The 27,995-nt window shown below is 40.5% G+C and overlaps 1 protein-coding gene across 1 annotated transcript in view; it reads right to left on the reverse strand.

Annotated features, from left to right (window-relative positions):
* ASTN1 (astrotactin 1) overlaps positions 1–27,995 on the reverse strand; it is a 481,917-nt gene that overhangs the window by 170,663 nt on the left and 283,259 nt on the right. Inside the window, exons 12-13 of the mRNA XM_030206744.1 lie at positions 5,446–5,612; positions 2,030–2,224 (exon numbers count right to left, since the gene is read on the reverse strand). Coding sequence (XP_030062604.1) covers positions 2,030–2,224; positions 5,446–5,612 — 362 coding nt within the window. The remainder of the gene's footprint in view (positions 1–2,029; positions 2,225–5,445; positions 5,613–27,995) is intronic.

Here is a 27,995-nt window from a genome sequence, read left to right on the forward strand (position 1 = left end):
CTTTGGCCACCTCAACTTTGGTTCCTAGTAATATCTAGGTGCAGGCATCTACATCGGCTAAAAACGTTGGTGTAAGCAAGGACACTGAGATGGGGTGAGCAGGGGGAGCAAGATTTCCGAGGCCTGGCCTCCAAGGGGTGCCCGGCGCTGGAGTCTGTCTCTCTCCTGCTCCTGGGTGATTGCGTTAACGGAACAACATGGTCCCGGCACACAGGAGCAGGAGAGTGACAGACCGAAGGAGGAACAGATGCAGGAAGGTAGGGGAGGGAGGCGGTGGTGGCCTGAGTGGGGGGGAGGGGTGTGGCGGTAGCGGTCCTGTCTCTCAGTGGCCCTGGGAGTTTGTCTCTTAAATGAAAGTGGGTTTTCTTGCACTTGTGCTAGTATTCTGTAAAGAAAAGTAGATGCCTACTTTTCTTTATAAAATAAATTTGAAATGGGCACACGCTTCTGCTCTTATCCTAGACATCCTGTTATAGAATTACTCTTATACCTCAGGATTCTATATAGGTCACCAAAGTTTTGGGTGCCTGTATTTGGGCATGGAGCCATTATCAATAATTGGTGTTACCTGGCACTCATTTAGGTTTATGCATGAATCTGCCCTGTGCCCTATTCTATAAAATTTTGTAGTGCGCAGTTCAAAAGGTGCTATGGCCATAGGAGCATGAGCATGTCAGGGACACTCCCAGAAATTAGGCACGATATTACAGGATAGGGTTATTTATGTGCCCAACTGCCATTAGTTGCACATCAGCATTTACACCAGGGTTCAGCAGGTGCAAGTGCCATGCCCAAAAGTTTGGCACAAGATCCGAACTAACCTCCCCTGTTTACAAAGCCGTGCTAGTGGCTGCGGCATGGGAATGCCAACACACCCCATTCAAAGTGAATGAGCTGTGTCAGCATTAGTGCACTGGCAGTCACTAGTACAGCTTTGTAAACAGGGGGGGCGGGTAAATTAGCATTTTATAAAAGGTGCTCCCCACAGAGCATCCTTTGCAGAATACCAGTTTAGCATGAATCTTCTCGGTGCCTAATTTGGGCTCCATCTATAGAATTCCCCCCCCCCCCCCCCCCCCACACACCATAATGCTCTATGAACATTTTACGTTTGTAATCAATTCATAGATTCATAAAAAATAAAATAAATGAAACAATAAATAATCACTCTATGCACTAAGAACTTATGGTAGATGTCAATCACCATTTTTTTTATTTTGGATGGTCCACTCTGCTATGGCAATCAGTTTCCCTTCTGAGTGAATATAATTAGGCGTTTTAATTATCAAGCCTGCCTTGCTACAATTGTTATACCTTGCAATTACAATTACTGTTCTTTGTTCATCACTTAGAAATTGCTGATTATTTGCGCTTCACAGTATGAAAGTGCTGATGATGATTGCAGAGATGAATTCCCACATACGGAGTGCTGTGAAATTATACAGCCAAAAAGGCAAATGGCCAAACTAAGCAGAAAACTGGTTGAGTAGACCGAGGGCACTGTTAAAAAAAGAAACATGTTTTCCTTTAAAGGAAAGAAAACATAAATAATTTAGCTTAGCTACAAGTGTTCTATACGCAAGGGGGGGGGGGGAGTTGGTAGTATCATCAGGGACACATCATTGATGAATTCACTGGGAATTGCCACACTGACAGAGACAAGCTCAGGAGCAATATGATGCCACCAAGCACTCCTAAAGATGCTCTGCCCATTGGTCAGTGTCTCATCAGTATGCAAATTAAAGCTGTTAAGAAATTAATGGGGTTGTTACAGCACATTACCATTCATCTAGAGCGTTACTGCCTATGCAAAATGAATAATTATCCAAATCTTCAGCAAATAATGAAGTGCCAGACCACCCAAGGATGTAGGCCACTCTGAAACAAAAGCCAAGAGCAGCAGAACCATTAGAAAATATGAAATGAAAATGTGATTGAACAAAAAGGAGCCACTCCAGCATCGGGGGAGTGAATCCATCCCTCCTCCTACAAGTGTGACTTAGAATTGGGAATATATGCTGAGGGTTACCTGAATGTGCCTTTCAGCACTTGCCCATTTGTCACCTCTTTGGTCTGGTTGTTGTACCCGTAGAATAATTCTCCAAAGAGTGTTTGATTCATGGGTATCTCTCTGCTGTCACCACAGTCACTCCCCATGGGGCAGGATTCAGAGATGAGCTGGCATGAATGTCCATCTGCTCCTAATTTGTAATCATCAATGCAGCTGCAATATATAAAGCTCTTGATAAATACATTGGGTTTCCAGAACCAGCCTTAGTCATACGTGTTTCCCAATTATATACATTATGCAACAAGAAAAATATTAGGGGCCCTTTCACTAAGCTGTGTAAGCACTTACACGTACCCAACACATGTCAATTCCGAGTTACTGCCTGGCTATCACGTGGCCCAGGCAGTAAATTCATTTTTTACGTGCATTCATACGCGCGTCAGAAAATATTTTTATTTTCTGGCGCGTGGGCGGTAATCGGCATTTGAACACGCGTTAACCATTACCACCTGGTTAATGTGTGAGACCTTTACCGCTAAGTCAATGGCTGGCAGTAAGGTCTTAGACCCAAAATGGACACGTGCCAATTTTCATTTTGCCACACGTCCATTCCCCCCCCACCCCCCACACACACAAAAAGGTATTTTTTTACAGGTGCACTGAAAAAATGATTCTGCACTCATCCAAAACACGTGCCTACATTACTGCAGGCCATTTTTCAGCGCACCTTAGTAAAAGGACCCCTTAGTCAATTAAAATTTCACTGCATTACAGAGAGACATGTTAGTCTAATATTCAGCATGATTGGTTTATTGTTACGTATTACCCCTTTTATGTGGTGGGCAATTCATCTTTAGAGGTTTGAGCCTTTGTTTGGCAAGTAGTAGCCATAAATATCTCTTGTCATAAAGATGGATCTTCAGTTGTTCTTTTGTATCTTTTGGAATGGGGAAAATGCAATTCATTTTAATCAGAAAAAATATATGTGAAGGGCAGTTCTATAAGTTACTCAGATTTAAGTGCCAACTGAATATAGACATTTAGGTGCCAACGAGGGGCATTTTCAAAAAAACATCTATGTCCAAAATAAAAGTTCTGCTCATAACGTCCATTTCCTATTCGATTATGGCTGTGAGATGAACATTTTTGCACTGTAAATGTCCAAAATGAATAGCCATTTCCAAAGTGAAATGTCCAACTTTTGAATGACAAAAAAAAAAAAAAAAAACAGGGACACGAATGTCTGTCTGGCATCATTTTCAAAAATATGGTCACACAGATGTTCCTGCAGGAAAAGTAGTACCCTAGTGGTCAGTACAGTGGACTGCAAACCAAGTGGCACAAGTTTAAGCCCTACTATAACTCTTTTTTTGTAATTGTGATCACTCCAGGACCTGAAAAATACCTACTGTACCTGAATGTACACCACTTAAATACTGAGACTCTGGGGATCCTGATTTGGCAAGCAGGGGTCCCCAAACCCCGCCAGTTGAAGCATTTGTCCAGCACTGGTCTCCACCGCATGCCTGTCCTGCACTTCCCCTCATGTGCGTATGTGAGGGGTATGTGAGGAGGCGTGGTCGGTAGGGGTGGGGCAGCAGCAGGGATGTGGGCCAAAATGTGCCCCCCCCCCTTTGGGCTCTGGACCCCCTCCACATCGAGTTCTGGCTACGCCACTGCTTCAATAGCCTTAAAGCTTGCAGGTTTCTTATATAAGCACGCAACTATGGAACGCATTACCAAACGCCGTGAAAACAGTGCATGACCCTGCAAACTTCCGGAAATCATTAAAAACTAACCTGTTTAAAAAGGCATACCCTAATGAACCAACCTAAATGCCTGAACCCTGCAATACAAAGTAACTAATACTCAAACTGGATATTACTTAACTCCTCCTCCTGTCTCCCTATTGTGCATGTCACACATGAACTCTATACCGGAACTGGCGATCGCCAAAACGGTACTATGTAAGCCACATTGAGCCTGCAAATAGGTGGGAAAATGTGGGACACAAATGCAACAAATAAATACATAAATAAATAAACATATATTTAGGTACAGTAGGTAGTTTTCTGTTTCTGGAAGGCTCAGCGTTATAAAAAAAAAAAGTTGAAATAGGACTTAAACCTAGATCCCTTGGCTCACAGTCCACTGCACTAACCACTTGGCTACTCCTCTGACCTGCTTACTCCTTTGTTCAGAATGGCCATAATACCTGCAGCTGACATAGATCCTGGTTTCCTTTCCAGTTTCACTTTCAGGAAAAGAGGGAAGGGGACAGCAATCACTGGGGGAATAAGAAAGGATCATGCCTTAATCCTTCCAATGGTCAGCCGTTCAATTAGAGCAACTTTTTGTAACTGCAACATGACTGAATCTGGTCAGCTGTTCAACCAGATCAACTTTTTGTAACTTCAACGTGACTGAAACAGGTCTAGATAACAACATTCTTCTTTCTAGACATGGACATTTCTTCTCATTTGAAAATACCAGTGGGACATCCTACTTTTAGACCTTCCCTAGTCTCACCTAAAACATACCCACAACACATCCCCTTGTTATTTGGATGAAATTCTGACTTTCCAAAATCAGGATTTGAACATTTTTAGCAGATGGACAATTTTTAGGCATTTTAAGACATCCATCTGCTTTGAAAATAAGCGCCTAATTGTACATGTAACTGTGAAAATGCTATTTGGGTAACTAAGAGGGGCATTTTTGATATGATATCCAAGTTCAATTGTAGATGTTTAACTGAAAACATCTAAAATTCTCATCCTGAACATAGCAATTTTGGAACCAGAAAAACATCTATTTTGTTTTGTTTCTAAATTCACTATTTTCCAGACATTTTTGTGCTCAGTACTGGAAGTCGTTGCACATCTCATCAGTTTCAGATCTGGTGAAAGATCCTGCTCTACTTTGAGGGAAAAGGGGGCCATACTAGCCATTCTTCTTGGAAGTTCCCCTCCTAAGAGTCAAGACAAACTGCATGCAGACTGGCCCCATTATAGAACAAGACAAAATTTCCGTGCGGATTATAGAATATGCCGAGCACCCATCCGCGTGACTAAATTTAGTCATGGGCAGTTACGCCTGAAATATGCACGGACTAGATGTATTCTATAACAATGGGCACAGATTTTAAAGCACCCATGACCTGCCCATTCCATGCCTATGGTCATTCCCCCTTTCAACAATGCGACTTAGAATTTACGCGCATCACATTATAGAATAAGCTTAGACAGTTCTGTGAATAAATTGAAATTATTGCCAATTACTGTTGATAAATGCTAATTAAGTGGCAATTATCAATGCTGATTGGATTGTTAAGTAATTATGTTGCGCATGCAAATCCAGAATATGATTGGATGTACGCGTGCAACTTAAGTCGCACTATATAGAATCTGGTGGACAATGTCTAGGTCACTCACCCGCAGAACATAAGGATATTATAAAGAGAGGATTCCTCTTGCAGGGGCACCATTTTCTGGAGGCACAATTGTTCACAGCCACCATTGAAGCCATCTGAGCAGTCAACACCAACATGTCGATCATAGCAGCCGGTGCCATCCTTCATAGGGCTAAGTCCCAAAGGACACTATAAGGAAAAGTAAAGGCAATGGTAGGTTAGTGGTAATAAGAATAATCATGGAGTTAGGGTCACAATGACAAAGCAATATAGCAGTTGGAGAAATTCATAGATGAGAAGAAGAAAATATATTTCTAATTTCTTTCTTGAGAGATGTGCTACTAGAAGGCCCATTTTACACAGAATGTTGAGACTGGAATTCGTAGGAAAGAAATCCACCAAAAAGGCAGAGAACTCTAAACACTCCACGGACAACAACAAGAAATAAGATAAAAGTGGGAGGATGACCAAGGATTCCAAAGACTGAAAGGATGTATAATAATAAAGATGTTTATTGAAGTATAAAGACTTGACACAACGTCGTGTTTCAGCCGTTAGGCCTGCATCAGGAGTCTTGTTGCCAAATACCTTTAAGAACTATTCATGAAGGCAAATTCTCAAGAAAAGGAGGTCTTTAGAAAGACCGTTGTGAAGGTAAGCGTACTTCATTGTCTCCACGGACACAGCGCTTGTAAAAGAATTTGCCTTCATCAATAGACTCCTGATGCAGGCCTAACGGCCGAAACACGACGTTGTGTCAAGTCTTTATACCTCAATAAACATCTTTATTATTATACACCCTTTCAGTCTTTGGAATCCTTGGTCGTCCTCCCACTTTTATCTTATTTCTTGAGATTGGAATTCGGACATCCAGATCGGGACATGTTCAGTTCCTGTGGTATTTTTCAAAGGATCTACTGAACACAGCATGTTTATGTATGAGTATAAGGGTGAGCAACAATGCACTTGTATATACCGCTGTAGCAGCCATTTATCAAACATATGCATAGAAAAACCGAGTGACACAAACTTGGCTGTTTTTTTTGTGGAAGTGCCAGCAATTGCCAGTGGAGGAGTGGCCTAGTGGTTAGGGTGGTGGACTTTGGTCCTGGGGAACTGAGGAACTGAGTTTGATTCCCGGCACAGGCAGCTCCTTGTGACTCTGGGCAAGTCACTTAACCCTCCATTGCCCCATGTAAGCCGCATTGAGCCTGCCATGAGTGGGAAAGCACGGGGTACAAATGTAACAAACAACAATTACATGTGGAGGCAGGGATTTATCTGTCTCCACATGAAAGTGGCATTGCATCCATGTGTAGCCTTAGCATTTTTACAGACCTCTAGTATAAGTGCCACCAATTAAGAATTGAGGCTACAATTTGTATTGTTTTTCATCTTAAACACAGAAATACAATAATGAGGGATTAAGGAGAAGGTATCTTTTATGAAGCAGGGTCCTTGTGTTTAGAACAAAATTGTCATCTAATCTTAGACTGGAAACGAATTATAGAAACTTTAGAAAGAAGCTGAAGAATTGGTTATTTGTTAATGATTTTTGTGCAATATGAAAATCTGCTCTAGTATTTTTATGTTGCTACTGTTATTGATAAGACTGTATTTTCTGTATTTTTAGATATGCCTATTTCATTGTGTATGGAATTTGCTTGGAGATTTCTTAGAAATGTAAAGTGGATCATTAAACTGAATAAACTAAACAAAATCAAACAAAATTAGAATTATTCCCTTAATCTCTCATTTATTTTATTTATTTATTAGGATTTATTTACCGCCTTTTTGGAGGAATTCTCTCAAGGCGGTTTACAGTAAGAATAGATCAAACATGCACAATAGGCAATTACCGCAGTAAAAATATTCAAATAACAATCCAAAGTATGGCATAGTATACTACTTCTTCTAGTTCTTATGGTATTTACCATGTGGTGTTCACACTATCAGAACTAGAATAAGAAACCAGTGGCCCTTAATTGATATAGAATTTGATAGTATGCTACTTACAATGTCAACACAATACGTAATAGAGCATTTTAGTTGACAGTGAAGGGTAAAGCAAAGATGGAACATATAGGTAGGTAAGAGAGTAAGAGGAGTTAGAAAATAAGGTGACTAATTTAAAGAACGGTGCACATGAGGTCAGAGAGATGGTTTAAATATTATCCCTGCTAGGGTAGGAGTGGATAAACATGTCCTGCCACAGTATGTGCAGCCCGTGTCACTCCTTGTGTATGAGTGAGACTAACAAGATAGTTACTTCTCCCACTAAAGGCCTGGTTGAAGAGGCAAGATTTCACCTGCTTCCTGAAGTAGAGATAGTTTTGTGTTAAGCGGAGTCTTGCAGGAAGTGAATCCCAGAGTATGGGGGCTACTCCGGAGTAAAACCCTGACTGAAACAAGCACTTTTTTTAAAACCTCTGAGCTGGTGCAAACCTTGATGGGGAGATTTTTCCCCCATAATTGTGTATTGCCATTATAAAATGGGGCACACCCATGTAAATGTATGTTCTGCCTAAGCCACGCCTCCTTGAAATCTGTGTGTGGTGTAAATGATCACATGAAATATGGACATTTGTCTAAGATAATGGCCGAAATGTCTTTGAATTTCATTTGTCGTCTATTTTGCATCCTGATAGTCCCCAGGTTTTTTTTATTTCACATTGCTCTGGTTAAGGGCCCTGTTTACTAAACTGCACTAGAGGCGTGTTAGCGTTTTTAGCGCAAACTAAGCATCAGCATGTGCTAACATGTAGGCACCCATAATATTCCTATGGGCGTCTACACAGTTAGCATACACTAATTTTTAGCAAGAGCTAAAAACACTAGTGCACCTTAGTAAATAGGGCCCATTGAGGTGGCGATAAGGGCTCCCGCATTAACCTGTCAGTAACCGGGCAAAATGCAGTGATGCCCGATTACCACCTAGTTACTGCTGCACAAGCCATTTCCGGGGGTTTTCTCTTTCCCCTGGAAACGGTACATGCTCGAGGCGGAACTACCACCAGCGGCCACATTGGGCCAGCGGTAGTCCCAGAAGAGCAAGCGGTAAGCCCGGATTGGGCTACCGCTGCTCTGTAAAAGGGCCCCTCAGTGTTACTCCCAGTTCAGAAGATCACAAAAGTTCATTTCTATTTCATGAGGACTTGCTGCTTGCGCTTGTGGAACTAACTTATAACATACCCTTCCTTTCCTTGCCCAGTTTGGAAACAAAACATGGAGGAGTAGCCTAATGGTTAGAACAGCACTTGTAACCACTCGCCTTCACCTACCCTCCTCTCCTCCTTCCTGTACACATTAATTGATTTGATTTGCTTACTTTATTTTTCGTCTATTAGATTATAAGCTCTTTGAGCAGGGACTGTCTTTCTTCTATGTTTGTGCAGCGCTGCGTACTCCTTGTAGCGCTATAGAAATGCTAAATAGTAGTAGTAGTAACAGCAGCTGAGAACCATGGAAGCCTGCATCAAATCCCACTGCAACTGCTTGTGACCTTACTACTACTACTACTTATCATTTCTATAGCACTACTAGACGTACACAGTGCTGTACACTTGAACATGAAGAGACAGTCACTGCTCGACAGAGCTTACAATCTAATTAGGACAAACAAACAGGACAAACAAGACCTTAGGCAACTCACTTAACCCTCCATTGTTTCAGGAGAAAACATTACATGGTAAGTCTTCCGGGGACAGAAAAATGACCTATTATACTTGAATGTAACTCATCTTGAGGTACAACTGAAAAGGCATGAGCTAAATCCAAATCCCTTCCACTGTGTAGGGTATGTTTCTTTATAACTTAAACTGCATGAGCATTATATTGGAAGAAAGGTGCTAAAAAAATGTTAAGCCCATGGAACAACACACAAAACATTTAAAATTTAAAACCAGAATAATATATGTCTGATCTTCAAGGTCCTTAAAGGAAATGGACCAGTGTGCTTGAAGAATAGGATGTCCCTTGTCACACTTCCAAGGTCATTAAGGTCCTTTTGAGGAGTATCCCTAACCACACCCTCTCCAAAGGACATCACATGATATGATACCCACCAGCAAGCCTTCTATGCAATCCCTGAAAGGTTTTGCTTAACTTCTAATTCATGAAGCTTGGCTCTTCACCCAGACCTTTAATCTTTATTGCAATTTGCTAAACTACTACATAACTGACAGGCAGAAACTGTGTGGTTTACAGATTAATTCATAGAAAGGAAAGGAAGTACAAGAATTTAAATAGGAAAGACAAAAAAATCCATACTTCACATGAGGGGAGTGAAAGAACAGAAAGGTAGAGGAATAAAAGGAAGGGCAAGAGAAGGGACAGGTGGAGAGGTGGAAAGGGAAGGTGAGAAAGGAAAAAAATGGAAGCAGTAACTAACTTGCTAGTCACCCACACATACAAGATGTGACACTGGCTTCACATACTGTAGCAGGACATGCTTGTCCACTCCTGACCTGAGATCATATTCAAGCACCTTTCTGACTTCAAGTGCACCTTTCTTTAAATTAGCTGCTCTATCTTATCTATGATTCATCTTTGTTTATACTCTATGCTGTCTATTAAAATGTTTTATTGCATATTGTGTTGACATTATGATACAGCATACTATGCCATCTCGTATTACTGTGTGAATGTTTTTACTGCTGTAATTGTATTGCTTATGTTTGACTTCTTCTTGCCGTACATCACCTTGAGTGAATTCCTTCAAAAAAGTGGTAAATTAATCCTAATAAATAAATAAAGGTAGAGATCAGCAGACAAGCTACCAAAATCTACAGAGCTACAGGGTAGACAAATTCCTAGATGAAGATGCTTGACCATGCCCAAATTTTTAGTTTCCATTTCAGTGAACTGTGTATGTGTAGCCCAGCCTTCCTTCCACTTCAGACCAGGGTTGCAGGAACTGAAAGAGTTCAGGTAGTAGGTGTCAAAGAATCAGGACAGGTCTAAAATCTCCCCCCAGAAATTTGATCATTTGTCAGCAGTTGTTGTTAGTGTTTAGATTTCATGATTTGGACTTTCTCTTTTCTTCAAATTAGGGGAAAACTCTGACCTCAAGACTGAATGAATCAAAAATAGCTACACCTCTATTTGAGTAGTTTAATCAAAACGCATTTGCTTCTTGTTTTCAGAACTTCAGCTCTCTAGCAACTAAAAAAGAAAAAAGATTTGCATGACTTTAAAGTCCTAACTCGTAAGCTGAGGATGCTATTGTAAGAATCATTAGACACCAGCAGGTACAGTGTCCTTACATGCCTCTCCTTCCTTTCCCCTGCAGTGAAGAATTTCTCAAGGCACAGAACCACTTGTCTGCCAGTAGCTTTTCCAAATCATGAAATGAACTACATCCCAGTGGGATCCCCCCAAATCAGTTTCTTTTCTTGGCCAGCTGGAGTGCATAGGTTATGGCACTTCAGGTGGTTTATGAGGTTTCTATTCAGAATGCCAACCCAGATGCTTAAATGAAAGCAAACAAACAAATGAGACAAGTGGGGATCTGGTCCAGCAGCCTTGCCCCTCCATGTGCATTTGCTGTCCAGCTGTTCTACCAGATGTGCTATCAAGGGAAGACCTCCTACAAATGAAAGCAGAACATCAGCTTTGCTCCTTTGAGTCTGGCAAGATGTGGTAATGCTTGATGAAGTAGGAAGCAATGAACTATGCTCCAGTGCCAGCTGTTTCCATAGCTCAGACTTTAGCCGAGGCAGGTATTTTAGCATTTTCAAGCTATTAAGCAGAATTTTGAAACTGAAGGACAAGTTGGGGTCATGTCTCTAAAACTTAAAATAATTCTGTTCTTTACAAAGCCTAAGAGTCCTGGAATTGTCCTTCAAAATAGCTTTGTTAATAGAAGAATTCTAATATAAATTGATCAATTTAAAAAGCAGCATACTAGACACCTAAAATATCAGTTTCCTGCTTCTTGGCTACATTGGTTCCTCTTTTCGTCTTCTTCCTAGATCTTCTTCCTTTATTACTTTCCACTTCAGCATGTTTCTAAAATACTCTAGTCTGAGTTCAGTCTTCAACTGATTAAGACTATTATTTTAGAAACATATCCACCTGGTATTTACACGTCTATTATAACAGTTTTACCGTGACTTCACCTCGAACCCCACAGAATCCAGCAGCAGTGTTTGTCCACACCAGTGCATGCCCTCCTCCTGGGGCGCACACATGCACTGCAGCTCAGCGGATCTGGGCTGACGTAGGGAGGGGCATGCCTGGGCGTCACTGGGGCCTGAGCGCTCTTAAGGAAGCTCAGCCCTGCTTTCCAGTGCCTTCGCAATAAGCAAGCCTTATTCTTGGAAGCCTTATTCCTGAAAACTTTGTTCCTGTAAGCCTCATTCCTGAGAGCTTTGCTCCTGGTTTCTGCCAAGCTGAGCGCCTGTTTCCAACCAAGGTGTGCTCCTGGTTCCTGCCAAACCTCGCTCCTGGTTCCTGCCAAGCCTTGTTTCTGGCTTTTGCCAAGCCTCGCTCCTGGTCCTTGCCAAGCATTGCTGTTGGTTCTGGCCAAGCTGTGCTTCTGGTTCCTGCCAAGCCTTGTTTTTGGCTCCTGCCAAGCATTGCTCTTGGTTCCTGCTCAAATTGAGTCCTGTTCCTGGTTCCTGCTAAAGCCGAGCCTTACTCCTGGTTCCTGCTAAAGCTGAGCCCTGCTCCTGGTTCCTTCCTAATGAATTTTTAACTCTACCATTCCGAGAAATTGAGTCTGGAGTTATCGTTCCAGTTACAACTAATGAAATGAGTGGCTAGAGAAATCATAATATTAAATAGTTTAAGTTGTAGATCAGGTATAATTAAATCAGGATTGGATGAACGTAATACCACTGTTTTGTAGGATACTGGTGCACATTTGATAAATTCAGAATCAATATAATCTTACTCCAAACATACTCCTAATAAGCTCAAACATTTTTACAATAGGAAAGCAAATGTGACAAAGCTGCTGGGTCTCTGACATTCATTTTTTTAACATGTATATTTGTAAAATGGCTTCTCCTGCTGGCAAATACACAGGTACGCCTGCTGCTATGTTGAAGAAGGCTCTCAATCAGCAAATCCTTTTTTAAATTACTAATGGAACTGAGCATATCTCAGTTTGGACATCTTAATTCCAATCTCAACGTTCTATGTAAAATGTAGCTCCATATCTCAGTTTTCCAAATACAAATTTCTCTCCAATAATGCAAAACCGGAACAAAATAAAGCAATCATTAAGATCCCTTGTCGTTACTAAAGTAGTTATCCAGGACCATTATTGCTAGTAGTGTTGCTTAACTGCAGAGCACAAATCTGTTTTATCTTTACTGTAAGCGGTTCCAGTAAGGTCAGAATGATTCTACAACAGAGCTATGAGTTCTAATTTAGAACTGGAGATTCAATGGGTTTCAATTATCCAATAAAGGACAGCGTAAGAAAGTAGTGTGTCCCTTGACTAAGCATCAGCCTGAGCTTGTTAACAACTAAGGCACAGAAAGTGTGCTTACACTTCTCTATTTCCTTAAATTTCTACTACACAAACTCTCCTGCTGAGGAATTTATTGTGATACAGCTTGGTGACATTCTTTTATTAAAATAATGTTAAAGCCGCATTATCTCAACTTTTAAAAGCTTCTGCGCTGCACCACATACATTATCCACTCCCATAGCGGAAAATATACTGAGAACTGTTTACACCAGAAGGCCATTACCAGTGTGGTAATAAATCCCTAAATCCAATAGACACTGCTGAGGCTTGCGGCTTTGCTATATTATAAACACAGTCAAGCAGGCTACTCATTCTGACTCTTTTCAATAAATGGTGGGCATCTTTTATTACCGCGACACAAGCATGTGCCATAACCAGAATAATATATGTCTGCTCTTCTCATCTCCACACAGGATTATTCCAAGCACAGGAATTGGGAGAGACATCCAATATCCATTCATATTTGCTGAGGCAGCTTATTAAACTGCTGTCAGATGCACCTGATACATTAGTATAATCCATCCCCATTGCTATAAGATTAACTAGGTACAGGAATTATCTTTCAGCTTTAACTCTGAAATTTTAAACTGCTCTTCTGTCTTCATCACAGGTTCAGTGGGATCACATTATATGGAGCTCTGGTGTTGAGAATCCCCTAATAGAATAAATATTTCCTGAACTCATCCCACTTTCTATAACATTTTGGTGAAAAATACAATCTGCCCTCTTAGCATAAATGCAGCTGTGTGATAAGGATGAAAATTCCAACCAGCAGTAGGAGCTGAAAATGACTAGATACTTCCAAAACATTCAGCTACCTGCTTCCAACACTACAATGTTTGTGAAGCCTCAAAAAAATAAAGGACCCGATATTGTGCTGGTGGTGATCAGAGTTTTGCTTTATGCCGCCGGCACTAACCCAGGAAATTCAAAGACCAGCCGTGTCTGGACACCGGCACTGAATTTTCGGTTTTCCAGTGTGTGATATTCAGCACATAACTGACTATCTTTTACCGTATAAAGATAGGACTGACTTTTATGTAGTTCTATTTATGCACTTAATCTGGCCAGTTAAGTTTATTTATTTATTTATTTATTTATTTTTGTTACATTTGTACAACGCGCTTTCCCACTCATGGCAGGCTCAATGCGGCTTACATGGGGCAATGGAGGGTTAAGTGACTAAGTTCTGCACTTAACCATCCAAGTGCTGACTCTGCCCCTGTAATACCCCCAAAATACCAGGTTTTGAGTTTGGCGCTAAGCAGTTATTTTCAGAGGCGCTGACCGGTTAAGTGCCATTGAAAATAACCAGTTATCCCTAAGCAGGTGATTTAACCAACCAGGAACCATTTCTGGCTGGTTAAATTGTGTTGCATATTGATCCCCTAGCTTCCAACTATATAATGATAAAGCAAGAATGAATGGCATTTACACATATATATGATGATAATTTCATGCAACAAACACAGGGGCTTATTTATTAAAGTGTATTAAAATCGGGCCTTATCAGCCAGTTTTAATGCTTGCTTTACTTCTGGATTTAACTCAGTTTGTTAAAAGGCATTAGTCAAACTGTTGTGAAAACTGGAAATTACTGCTACTGGTACCACAAACACAGATTGGGGGGGGGGGGGGGGGGGGGGAGGGAGACTCTGTTCTTTCTCTTTCTAGCAATCTAATACAATGTCCAATTCCCTGACTTTGTGATTATAGAATGAAGACTTGAAGCTGCATGCCCCCACCCCCACCCCACCCCACCTCCAGTACAGTTGCAGGGACCGAAGATAGTGCTGTTTGGTTAAGACACAGTCATATCTCTGGTCCCAATCAAACCAAAGGGAAAAAGAATGATCCAACATGAGTTGGAGTTGAGCATAAGTATAGAATGACAAGGTTGGAGGAGGGAGTAAGAGGCGACTGAGGTAGAGATCATGGAAAAAGGGAGGGAAGGAGTGATGAAAATGAAGCGAATGAAGAAATGAGCAGAACAGATGAGGGAGTGGGGAATGGGAGAGACAGGAGAATATGGGGATGAATGAATGGAGGAGATAGCAGATAGTGGGGAAAAGGACTGTACCTAGGGGTGGAGTGTAGAGGAAGAGAAAGAGGGAGATGCATGGCGGTAGGTGAGAGCATGCATTCCCCAGGGAAAAACGCTACTCTATATTTGCTCATGACAAATAATTGGGGCAGCAACATGGCAATGCTAGCAGTACATAATGAATTAATTTCATCACTAGTGAGTAAGTGTTGAAGGTAAGGAATGTTTGTGAAAGCTTAGTAAGCACATGCAACTAGGTTCTATTCAGATGCCAGGGGGGTAAAATTCCTTGATGAAATCAAGGACTGCTTTATGGAGCAGCTGGTACAGGAGCCAACAGGAGGAAAAATTCTAGACCTAGTCCTTAGTGGCGCGCATGAACTGGTGCAGGAGATAATGGTTGGTGGGGGGAATGGGACATGATATACCTCCATTCTGTGGTTTTGCAACTACATTCAAAACAGGCACTTATTATTTGTTCCCAGGGTAATGGAGGGTTAAGTGACTTGCCCAGAGTCACAAGGAGCTACAGCTACAGTGGAACTCTAACCCAGTTCCCCAAGATCAAAGTCTGCTGCACTAACCACTAGGCTACTCTTCCACTCGCCTGATAACAGTGATCATAATATGATCAGATTTGATATCGGCTTTGGAGTAGGTACACACAGGAAATCCAATACATTAGCATTTAACTTTCCAAAAGGATACTATGATAAAATGAGAAGAACGGTGAAATAAAACTTAGAAGAACAGCTGACAAGGTCAAAAATTTACATCAGGCATGGATGCTGTTCAAAAATACTATCCTGGAAGCCCAGGCCAGTTACATTCCATGTATTAAAAAGGAGGAAGGAAGGCCAAACAACAGCTGGCATGGTTAAAAAGTGAGGTGAAGGATGCTATTAGAGATAAAAGAAAATCCTTCAGAAAATGAAAGAAGGATCCAGCAGAAAATAATAAGAAACAGCATTAGGAATGGCAAGTCAAATGCAAAGCGCTGATAAGGAAGGCAAAGAGGGATTTTGAAAAAAAAAAAGATTGCACTGAAGGCAAAAACATATAGTAAAATTTTTTTTAGGTAAATTAAAAGTAAGAAGCCAGCAAAAGAATCAGTTGGACTGCTAGATGACCGAGGGATAAAAGGGGCACTCAGGGAAGACAGCCATAGTTGAGAGATTAAATTAATTCTTTGCTTCGGTCTTCATTGAGGAAGATTTGGGAGAGATACCTAAGCCAGAAATGGTATTCAAAGCTGACAAGTCAGAGAAACTGAATGAAATCTCTATAAACCTTGAAGCTGTAATGGCACAATTTGAGAATTTAAAGAATAGCAAATCGCCTGGACTGGATGGTATTCATACCAGAGTACTGATAGAATTGAAAAATGAACTCGTAGAACTATTGTTAGTAATATGTAATTTATCTTTAAAATCAAGCCTGGTACCAGAAGACTGGAGGGTGCTCAATGTAATGCCGATTAAAAAAAAAAAAAAAAGGTTCCAGAGGTGATCCAGGAAATTATAGACCAGTGAGCCTGACGTCAGTGCCAGGCAAAATTACATTGCATATTCAAAAGCATGGATTAATGAGACAAAGCCAACACGGATTCAGTGAAGGGAAATCTTGCCTCACCAATCTATTATATTTCTTTGGAGGGGTGAACAAACATGTGGATAAAGGTGAGACAGTTGATTTTGTGCATCTGGATTTTCAAAAGGCATTTGACAAAGTACCTCATGAAAGACTCCAGAGGAAATTGGAGAGTCATGGGATAGGATGAAGTGTCCTATTGTGGATTAAAAACTGGTTAAAAGATAGAAAACAGAGAATAGGTTTAAATGGTCAGTATTCTCAATGGAGAAGAGTAGATAGTGGGTTCCCTATGGGTCTGTGCTGGGACTGCTGCATTTTAACATATTTATAAATGATCTAGAGATGGGAGTGATTAGTGTGGTAATTAAATTTGCTGATGACACAAAGTTGTTAAATTGCAAGAGGATTGTGAAAAATTACAAGAGGACCTTACTGACTGGGAAACTGGGCACCGAAATGGCAGATGACATTTAATGTGAGCATGTGCAAAATGATGCATGTGGTAGAGGAACCCGAACTTTAGCTACATGATGCAAGGTTCCACATTAGGAGTCACCGACCAGGAAAGGGATCTAGGTGTCATCGTCGATGATACGTTGAAACCCTCTACTTAATGTGTGTAGGTGGCTGAGAAAGCAAATAGAATGTTAGGTATTATTAGGAAAGGAATGAGAAACAAAAATGAGGACATTTTAATGCCTTTGTATATCTCTATGGTGTGACCGCACCTTGAATATTGTGTTCAATTCTGGTCACCTCATCTCAAAAAAGATATGGAGGAATTATAAAAGGTACAGAGAAGGGCAACAAAAATGATAAAGGGGAAGGGATGACTTCCCTATAAGGAATGGCTGAAACAGCTAGAGCTCTTCAGCTTGGAGAAAAGACAGCTGAGGGTTAAGGGCTCATTATTCAATTAAATTATGCACGCACAAATTTGGGTGTGTCAATCTGGCGCTCTATATAGAATGCAGGGTAAGTGCCAACTATCCTTTATAGAATATTAGCCTAATTATAACCTAATTGCATGTGAACCTAGCAGTGACACATGAGTCCCTATGCCAGCCTTAGAGCTGGGGTAAGTGCAGGCACCTATATGCTGAAGATATGCCTATACTTTATAGCAGTGGTTTATAGTAACATAGTATGGTCCATCCAGTCTGCCCAACAAGATAAACTTATTGCACATGGAATGTGATACTTCATATGTATACCTGACCTTGATTTATCTTTGCCATTTTCACGGCCCAGACCATAGAAGTCTGCCCAGTAATGGCTTTGCTTCCCAATTACCAGTGCTGTCACCCGATCGCCGCTATGCTTCTGTGGATCTATTCCTTCTAAACAGGATTTCTTAGTATTTATCCCATGCATTTTTGAATTTCATTACCGATTTCATCTCCACCACCTCCTGACATTTTTCCTGGCTGCCCCCCTTCAACCTCAATTCATGTCCTCTAGTTCTACCACCTTCCTGTCTCAAGAAAATGTTTATCTGCGAATTTATACCTTTCAAATATTTGAGCATCTGTATCATATCATCCCGGTTTCTCCATTCCTCAAAGGTACACATGTTCAGGTCAGCAAGTCTCTCCTCTTACATCTTGTATATAACTTGTACAGTGCTGCGTATGTCTAGTAGTGCTACGGAAATGATTAGTAGTAGTAGAAGTAACACAAATCCCATACCATTTTTGCAGCTTTTCTTTGCACCGCTTCAAGTTGTTTTACATCCTTAGCAAGATAGGGCCTCCATAACTGAACACAATACTTCAAGTGGGGCCTCACTAACAACTTGTAGAGGGACATCAGCACCTCCTTTCTTCTGCTGGTTATACCCCTCTCTATGCAGCCTAGCATCTGTCTGGCCAAGGCCACCACCTTGTCACATTGTTTCTTCACCTTCAGATCCTCAGACACCATCACCCCAAGGTCCCTCTCCTGAGTCAAACATACCAATCTCTCCCTTCTTATCCAGTATCTCTCTTTTGGGTTTATGCACCCTAAGTGCATCACTCTTCTTGGCATTAATTTTTAACCATCAGACCCTTGACTGTTCTAACATTTGGAGATCCCTTCTCATGGTTTCTACTTCCTCCAGGGTATTCACTCTATTGGTTCCCAAACCTGTCCTGGGGGCTCCCCAGTCAGTCAGGCTTTCTGAATATCCAAAATGAATATTCATAAGAGAGATTTCCATGCAGTGGATGCAAATCTCTCTCGTGAATATTCATTGTGGATATCTGAAAACCTAACCAGCTGGGGAGCCCTCAGGACAGGTTTGGAAACCATTGCTTTATAGTATCCCCTAAGGTATATGCATAAGTGAGCCTTCCACCTATGTTCCACCCATGTATATGCTCCCTTGCAAATACATGCTATGCAAGATAAGCACACATTTACAGAATAGTGCTTAAGCATAATTTTTACAATATGCCTGTATATTCTAATATTCTAAACATGTATGCATGTAAGTCAAGGGTTCTAAACCCAGTCTACGGGATACACCTAGCCAGTCAGGTTTTCAGGATACCCACAATGAATATGCATGAAATAACTCTGCATGCACTACCTCCACAGTATGCAAATGTATCTCATGCATATTCATTGTGGGTATCCTGAAAACCCGACTGGCTAGGTGTATCCCGTAGACTGGGTTGAGAACCCCCGGTGCCTATAGAATTGCCTCTCTAGCGTCTAATGTCCTTAGCTTCCTCCTCCTGTACAGCAGTCCAATTCTTGTCAGTTCATCCTGTCTGCATCTCAGTCCATCAGAGATTTCCTTTGCGTGATTTTTGCAGAAGCTCATAATGGAACCTTTGTCTGGCTGATGGGTTCATCAAGTGACAGAATCATTAACCGTTATATATGTGTGACTCAAAAGAAGTAATAAAAAAAAAGTTTTTCTAATCTCTTGGCATCATTACTTTCTTTCCAATTCTGTATCTGTATTTTCTCTCTTTTTCTCTCAACCTATGCCCTTCTTTCTGTCCCTTGCCCTTGATTTCACTGTTTCACTTTAGCACTCTGTATGCTGTATTTCTTCTCTTTCCTTTCTGGAAATTTATGTGCTACCTAAACACAGTTAAAACTTTGCTACCAGCTCTAGGTTCGTGCTCCTTATTACAAGTGGATGAGTTCCTGGGGGCACCACCTATGCTCCCCAGTCCTCTTAACACGTTTGGTTTCAATGTAATGTTCTCTTTGAAGGGAACAGGTGCTGAGGGAAAGGGTAAGTGAGAAAGTGTGAACAAATGCTAAAAAAAGAACCTCACTTTCACAACTATTTTCAAAACCAATCTTCACATCTTTCAGATCCCTTCCAGGGGTGAATGTGTGTGGGAGTATGGGAGATGTGATCATTGAGCCCACTGTTCTATCTCTGACAGTAATGAGTTTTAATCGCACATGGATCAAAACAAAATTAGATTGAGATGGAGAAATAGGGTGGCTATGACTTGGGTATTATGGGCTAAATTTTTAAATGCCTAGTAAGAAAACAATATAAATTTAAAAAAAAACTGGGTTTAAATGGCTAGAATAGCCAAATTCAGGTAAAGAAGGCTGGCTTTAGAATAGGCTGAGCGGGGTAACTCGGGGCAAGGTGCAACGTAGGAGATCTGAGTGTGCACATAAACCAGAAACACAGCATAGCTTTCCCTCCAACCACATGTAAACCAGAAACACTGTGTGGTGGCATGACATCCACTGACACAATTTCCCTCCCCCCACACCATCATCTCTTAGGTGAGAAGGGGAGGAGTGCCATTTACCACAGTGGGTAAAAGGCTGGGTGGTGTTTTTTTTTAAAGGAAATGGCCATGCGCTAATCACAGGGATCGGCATGCAGTCATTTCCAGCTGGGTAAGCTGCGGCACTACAAAAATACAAGATATGCCGATTTGGGCGACCTCGGGAGAAGGACGCCCATCTCCCGATTTGTGTCGGAAGATGGGCGTCCTTCCCTTTCGAAAGTAAGCTACTTAATATTCATGTGGGCATCTACACAGTTAGCACACGCTAATTTTTAGTGTGCACTAAAAACTCTAGCGTGTCTTTGTAAATAGGGCCTACAATCATTATCTCCTATTGTACAATACCTATCATTCCACAGATTTTCTGTAGTTCTCAGCAAAAGGCATTAAGATTTCTCCTTCTTTAGTTCCAAACAATGTGCAGATACCCATCTCTCTATGAGGTCAAAGCAGGACTGAATTCTAATCATGGTTTCCTCTGTGAAGTGCAGAATAGGGATCAATATAGTGATATCGTCCACATAGATAAAGGTTTTTAAAACTGGCTCTTTCCAATCCCTTTCCCAAAGACTGCATTAAAATATTAAATAAAATAGGTGAAAGTGAAGAGCCATGTGGTACTCCATCTAAATCATTCCATACATTTGATATTGTTCCTGCCATTTAATCTCTTTACCCATAATCCAATATTCATTCAATATCTGTAACAGAAGGTCATGATCTACAAAAGTGAAAGCACTAATATATCACATTGTACAATAATAGCTCATTTCCCTTTACCAAGAAGCAATCTAGTTTCAGATGTTTCTAGGTCAGCTTCTGTGCTATATACTTCTCAAAAACCTGATTGGACTTGTGCAAGATCTCAAACTTTTCCAAAGAATCCACTAGTTGTTTTACTACCAATCCTTCCATAATTTTCACAATGAAAGGGATTGAGGCAACAGGTCTATAATTAGAGCCCAAGGTGGGGGGCACATTTTGAGCTGCCTCTGCCGCCTCACCTCCCCCCTCCACCACCCCGCCGCTGCCCACCCACTGCTGCCGCTGTACATAGCTTGGCTGGTGGAGGTCCACATTCCCCGTCAGCTGAAGCACCGCCACTGCAAATACCTTGGCTGGCGATGGTCCCCAACCCCCGCCAGCTGAAACCTTCATCCAGTGCTGGTATCTGGCACCGCCGCATTACCTGCCCTGCACTCTCTTCCCCTCACATCCGCATGCTCCTTTAAGAGAAACTGGGCATGCTCAATCTCACTGAAATGAGCGTGCTGGACGTGAGGGGAAGAGAGAGAAGGGCAGGCAATGTGGCGGCAGTGCTGGAGACCTGTGCTGTACTAAGGTTTCAGCTGGTGGAGGTTGGGGACTCCTGTCAGCCAAACAAGGGGCCTATAGCAAATTAGGCGGGGGTCCCAGGCCCCCACATAGCTACGCCATCACTGCATTCAGGTTGCTGGGAATAGGGCGGTGGTGTGCTTGTAAATGTTTAACATCTCTCTCTCTCAAAAAAAACACCCACAGATATGTATGGTGTCCACGCAGAGAATGTAAATCTATGAGTGAAAAGGACATGCCACAGAACAAAGTGCACTACATGGAATAAATCAGAATATGACTAAATGTGCACCTAGTGGCATATAAAATAAATATGTGTGAGAAAATGTAAATATAAAGCAATCGTGACAAGATATAAGGAAGTGAGGTAAACACAGCGTTTAAGGAGAAAAACTGCAACACAACAGTGCAAATAAACACATGAATCCCAATAGAAATATGGAGAAAACTGAGCAGTGGTCAGGGACCACTCAATAAACCAAAAGGGGTAATGAAAAAGAGTGTATAGAGTAATCATTAAGTCCCATGAAAGAAAAACACAGTGGAAAGACAGGACAAGGCTGATGAAAAAAGTGCTACATAATAAAAGCAGTTAACGCAAAAAAGATAAACAAAAAAGAAAAACTGAAAGAAACATATATGCAGGCAACTGTTGGTCAGGAAAGGAATCTACCAACATATCAATTATGATAAAGTCATGGGAGTAAAAGCAACATCTGAACAAGAATGAGTGGAAAACACAAACGGTGCAAGCTGTGCATGTGAACAGAGACAAAAGTATCCATCACACATAACCTTAAAAAAGCTATAAAAGTATTCATAAATAAAAAGGAAGCCTGTAGTTGCAGACTGCACATAAACATATTAATTATAAGAGAGTCATGACAATCACAACAACATGTGAACAGAACTGAGCGGAAAAAGCAAACAGGGCAAGCTGTGCATGTGAATAGAAAAAAAGAAGAAAAACAATATATCCTTCATACGTACCTTTAAAAAGCTATAAAGATATTTGTAAATCAAAAGGAAACCTATAATTTGCAGACTGCTCGTAAACAAATTAATTATGAAAGACTCATGCAAATAAAAACAACATCTGAACAGGAATGAGTGGGAAATGGTACGTATATTCTAAAATACTGAAAGAAACATATATGCAGGCAACTGTTTGTCAGAAAAGGAATCTACAGACATATCAATTATGATAAAGTCATGGGAGTAAAAGCAACATCTGAACAAGAACAAGTGGAAAACACAAATGGAGCAAGCTGTGCATGTGAATAGGAGAAATATATATCCTTCACAATGCCTTATAGAAGCTAAAACGGTATTTGTAAATCAAAAGGAGGAAGCCTGTAGACTAGTTAACAGACTGATCCTAGAATTCCCAAAGAGACAAGATCCTTCTATGCTCCTGCCCATGTAGTCTCCACTCTCCATACTGAAATGGCTGCAGTGAGTTCCCGCTGCAATCTTGCGAGACTCCTGTTGAAACTTACGGCGGTCACTTTTTCAGAAAGGAGAACGGATACTACATGGGCAGGAGCGTAGGAGGATCGCTCCTGCACCAGCTGATCTCGCACGCAACAACCGGCTCGCAAAATAAAAAAAAAAATAACAAACAGCTCTCGTGAAAATTGAAGAGGCAAGAAATCTAACCACATTCTGTCTACTGGAATATCTTTCTTCAGCAATACGATGTCATTTTTGTATACACTGTGTGAGTTTCACAGTTATCTGCTTCCAGATTATGTCTTTTTTCTAACAACAAAGTCAGCCAATTGATGTGCACCAGACAGGGTAATAGTACTGGTATGAAGTAAGTCTCAAGAACTAATTTATTAACTAATTTTAAAAAGTTTCATTTGCTCTAATATATCTCTCCTTATTAACTTTGTGAACCTTTGTCAGCTTCTAAAATAAGGACTTTACTCTCCTCAAGGGAAGGAGAAAAAGGGGTGACAGAGTGGGTAGGGTTCTTATATAGGCCACCCTTAACCTTTTTTTTTATGTATTAATTTCTTTGCAGTACTCAATCTTTGGTTTTTCTCCTTTGCCACATCTCATATGAATGTAAGGGTTGATGTTTCCATAAAGTTTGTTTGTGATTTAAGTGCATAAGTACATAAGCACCACCACACTGGGACAGGCCAAAGATCCATCAAGAGTCCTGTTTCCAGCAGTGGTCATTCCAGGTCACAAGTACCTGATGATCACAAACAGTAAAATAGTTTTCATGCTGCTCATCCCAGAAATAAGCAGTGGACGTTCCCAAATCCACCCTAATAATTGTTTATGGGCTTTTCCTTTAGGAACTTGTCCAAACCTTAGTTGAACCCTGCTACACTAAGAGGAACATTTTATATACGGCATTGAACGTTAGACGCTACTTCTACACTGACTTTTCAGTGTTAAGAAGTGCTACAATGGGTACAAGGCACCAAAACAGGGCAAAAATGGCAGATCCACATTTATAGCATAGTGTGTAAGTGTTTCAGTGTTGATCTCCAAAGGGGGCGTGGCCATAGGAGGGGTATGGATGGGCCAGGGGCATTTCCATAAAATGCGCACAGTGTTACAGAATTTGGGGGATTCACACCCAACTTGCACGCTGGGATTTACACCTGGTTTCAGTTGGTGTAACTCCTCATGCTCACAGTTGAGCATGAATCCAGGCACTACACACTATACCATTCAGTGCTGATTTTTTATGGTGCTGAATTTTAAGTTCCATTTATAGACTTTCTCCTTTGAGTAAAGTGGTGTGGAAGCCATGCTAGTCCACTTTTAAAGGTAATAAATAGAAAGAAAAAAAATGAAAATAAGATGATACCTTTTTTATTGGACTAACTTGATACATTTTTAATTAGCTTTTGAAGGTAACCCTTCTTCAAATCAGAAATAAGCAAATGTTGACAAATATCAAAATGTATGAGTGAAATACAAAAGCATTCCAATGACAGTCTCACAGGAAGAGAGTGGGATGGGTTAGGTGAGAAACAGGGGGAGCCGGGTAGATGAGAGACAGGGAGAGATGGATGGTTGATAAGAGGGTGACAAAGCAATCAGTAGAACATTAGGGTTTATAATGGGCTACAAAACCCAGATCTTTGTTAAGTTCTGTCTGGTGGTTGTCAAAATATTTAATCATTTTGAATTCAAAGGTCTTACATTCCTGGATTGTCTTAAAGTTTCCTTTTAGTATTCTCACCATAAGATCATTGATGCAGTGTTCTGGTTTTGTAAAGTGCTGTCCCACAGAGGTGACATTCTAGTTGGCATTGGAATGTTTAATATTTTGAGTATTTAAATTGAGTCTTGTCTTTAGCACCTTGGTTGTTTCTCCAACACAGCACCACATTTTTTTACACCGAATGACATATACCACATTTGAAGATAAGAATGTGAAAGATCCCCTTATGCTGAATATTTTTCCCATGTGAATGATTGTTGGATACTGTGAAATGTGTTGGCACAGTTTGCAGCTAGATATATTGCAGGGATGTCAGGAGCTTGCTTTTCACTAGTTTATGTTTTAAGTTGAGTGGCCAGCAATGGTGGGGCTGGGAATATCTCTTTCAGTTCAACCTCCTGGAATAGTGGCTGTAGATCTTTCATGATTCTTTTCAATTTTCTAGCTCTAGATTGTATGTCACTACAAGGGGGATTCTCTCTGTGGCTTTCTTTTCTTTGTACTGTTATAGGTTTTTCCTGGGTATTTTAAGGGAAGAGGGAATATTCTTGGAGATTATTTTGGAGTTGTAGCGTTTTTGCTTGAAGGATTCAGTCAGGATTTTGAGGTCTCTTGGGTCTGTCTCTTGGGTCTCTTGGGTCAGAGCAGATCGATGGTATCTTGTGGCTTGGCTGTGTATAATGGATTTTTTAATGTGAAGGGTGGAAGCTGGAATTGTGAAGATAACTGTACCTGTCTTTAGGTTTCCTATATATAGATGTTTGTATATAGTCATTGCTGATCGAAATTGTGGTGTCTAAAAAATTGACTTTTTCTGGGGAGTAGTCAATTTTGAATTTGATTGTAGGATGGTATGTATTGAAAGAACTGTGGAATTGTTTGAGAGTATCTTCCCCCTCAGTCCAAATCATTAAAATGTCATCAAAATACCGATAGTATTTTAGGGGTTTAGTCTGATATGTATTAAAAAATGTCTTCTAGTTCTGCCATGAAGAGGTTAGCATATTTGGGGTACCATCCTGGTGCCCATCACAGTGCCCATGACTTGCAGATAGATATCATTGTTAAAGCAGAAATAGTTATGTCAGAATAAAATTGATTCATTTTATAATAGTTACTGATCAGTACTGGTGGTCCAGAGTGGATGTTTTTAGGAATTTATCACATGCAGCTATGCTATCTGCATGGGGAATGTTGCTGTATAGTGATTCTACATCCATTGTGACCTGAAGAGCACCTGGTGGTAACTGCTTGATGTTTTCTAATTTGTTCAGAAAGTCTGTGGTGTCTTGTATGAAGCTGTTTGTCTCATGCACGAAGGGTTTAAGAATCCCCTTTATAAGTCCGGATATTTACTCTGTAAGTGTGCCAGTACCAGATATGATTGGTCTGCCAAAGTTTCCAGGTTTGTGGATTTTGGTTGCCCACAAAAGGATGGTTTGGTATGAGTTTTTTAAGATGTGGCTGTACTTGCTTTGGAAGTGTTTTGAAAATATGTTTCATCTGTTTTATATAATCCTGTGTGGGTTCCTCAGTTAGTTTCCTATAGTATGTGTTGTCTAAGAGCTGTCCAATGTATTTTTGTGTGCTTATAATCATTACATAGCCTCTTTTGACTGCAGGTTTGAAGACAATGTTTTGGTTATCTTGTAGGGTTCTTCTGGTGGAGAGAGGTTGTACAGTTTTTCTTTTGTTTGTTGGAAAGTTGTGATTTCACCCTATGTCTGAGACTTTCTATGTAGTTGTCTAATTTATTGTTTTGTCCATTGTGTGGGGTGAAATATATGTTCTTTTGTTTAAAATTGTATTCCAGTCTGTTGGGAGTCTCTTTTTTGTAGAAATGTACCTTCAAGCAGAGTTTTCTAAATAATTCTTCCAGGTCTGAGTATAGTTGAATTTCACTAGTTTGCTGGAGGGACAATATGAAAGTCCTTTGGAGAGTACAGAGATCTGATTCTGTGACAATTGGTAGTTCCAGAGGTTTACGATCCCCATTTGATTTGCACATCTATCAGTGTAGTCAGTGGGGGTTTGCCTGTAGAACATCTGCTGACTTTCATGACCTCTTAGTTTGTTTGGATTTTGATTCTCATATTCCTCGAATGGATTGGAAAGTGTATCCAAGTTATTTGGGGCTGCAGGTGATGTGCTGCCTGTGTTCGGAGATGAGATGCTGTTCTCTGTGTGGTTCTGCAGTAGAGAAGTCAGCATCAAAATTTTTTTGCAGATAGCAATGTATTGTTTTTTTGCTTGGATTTTTTTAGTTCCTCTCCTTGGGGTTTTATAATTTTCTTCTTTTTGTAGAGTTAAGATATAAGTTCAGTTCTTGGTTACTGACTAGTGCATTTGCAGAGTTTGTCTGCATAATCAGAACTGTAAGTAGTAGCCAAAGGATTTCTGATCTTGAGTCCTTTGGGAATGATGTCATTCTTCTTGCAGATTGTCAGAAAGTAGAGGTGACTGTTCACTTTTGTTTCTTTTTCTATAAGTTTGTTCATTTTCTTTTTCATGCAGCTGTATGCAATATCTACCATCTTGAGTAAAATGACGTGGTAGCTATGTTAGTCCACTTTTAAAGGTAATAAATAGAAATACAATAAAACATAGAAAATAAAATAAGACGATATCTTTTTAACTGGACTAACAATACATTTTTTGATTAGCTTTTGAAGGTAACCCTTCTTCAAATCAGAAATAGGCAAATGTTAACAAATATCAGAATGTATAAGTGAAACACAAGAGCATTCCAAGAGGAAGAGGGTGGGGTGGGTTAGGTGAGAAACAGGGAGAGCTGGGCGGATGAGTGACAAAGCAGTAGAATTGTATGGTTTATAGTGGAATAGAAGCCCCAGATCTTTGAAGTCCTGTCCACTGGGTGTCAAAACATTTCATCATTTTGACTTCAAAGGTCTTACATTCCTGGATTGTCTTAAAGTTTCCTTTTAGTATTCTCACCATAAGATCATTGATGCAATGTTCTGGTTTTATAAAGTGCTATCCCACGGAGGTGACATCCTGGTTTGTATTGAAATGTTTAATATTATGTCTATGTAAATTGAGTCTCATCTTTAGCATCTGGCTTGTTTCTCCAATATAGCACCCTTCTTCACACTTTTTACATTGAATGATATATACCACATTTGAAGATGAGCATGTGAATGATCCTCCTTAT

This window comes from Microcaecilia unicolor, chromosome 6 (genome assembly GCF_901765095.1).
Source record: "Microcaecilia unicolor chromosome 6, aMicUni1.1, whole genome shotgun sequence".
In the NCBI taxonomy this organism is placed as follows: Eukaryota; Metazoa; Chordata; class Amphibia; order Gymnophiona; family Siphonopidae; genus Microcaecilia; species Microcaecilia unicolor.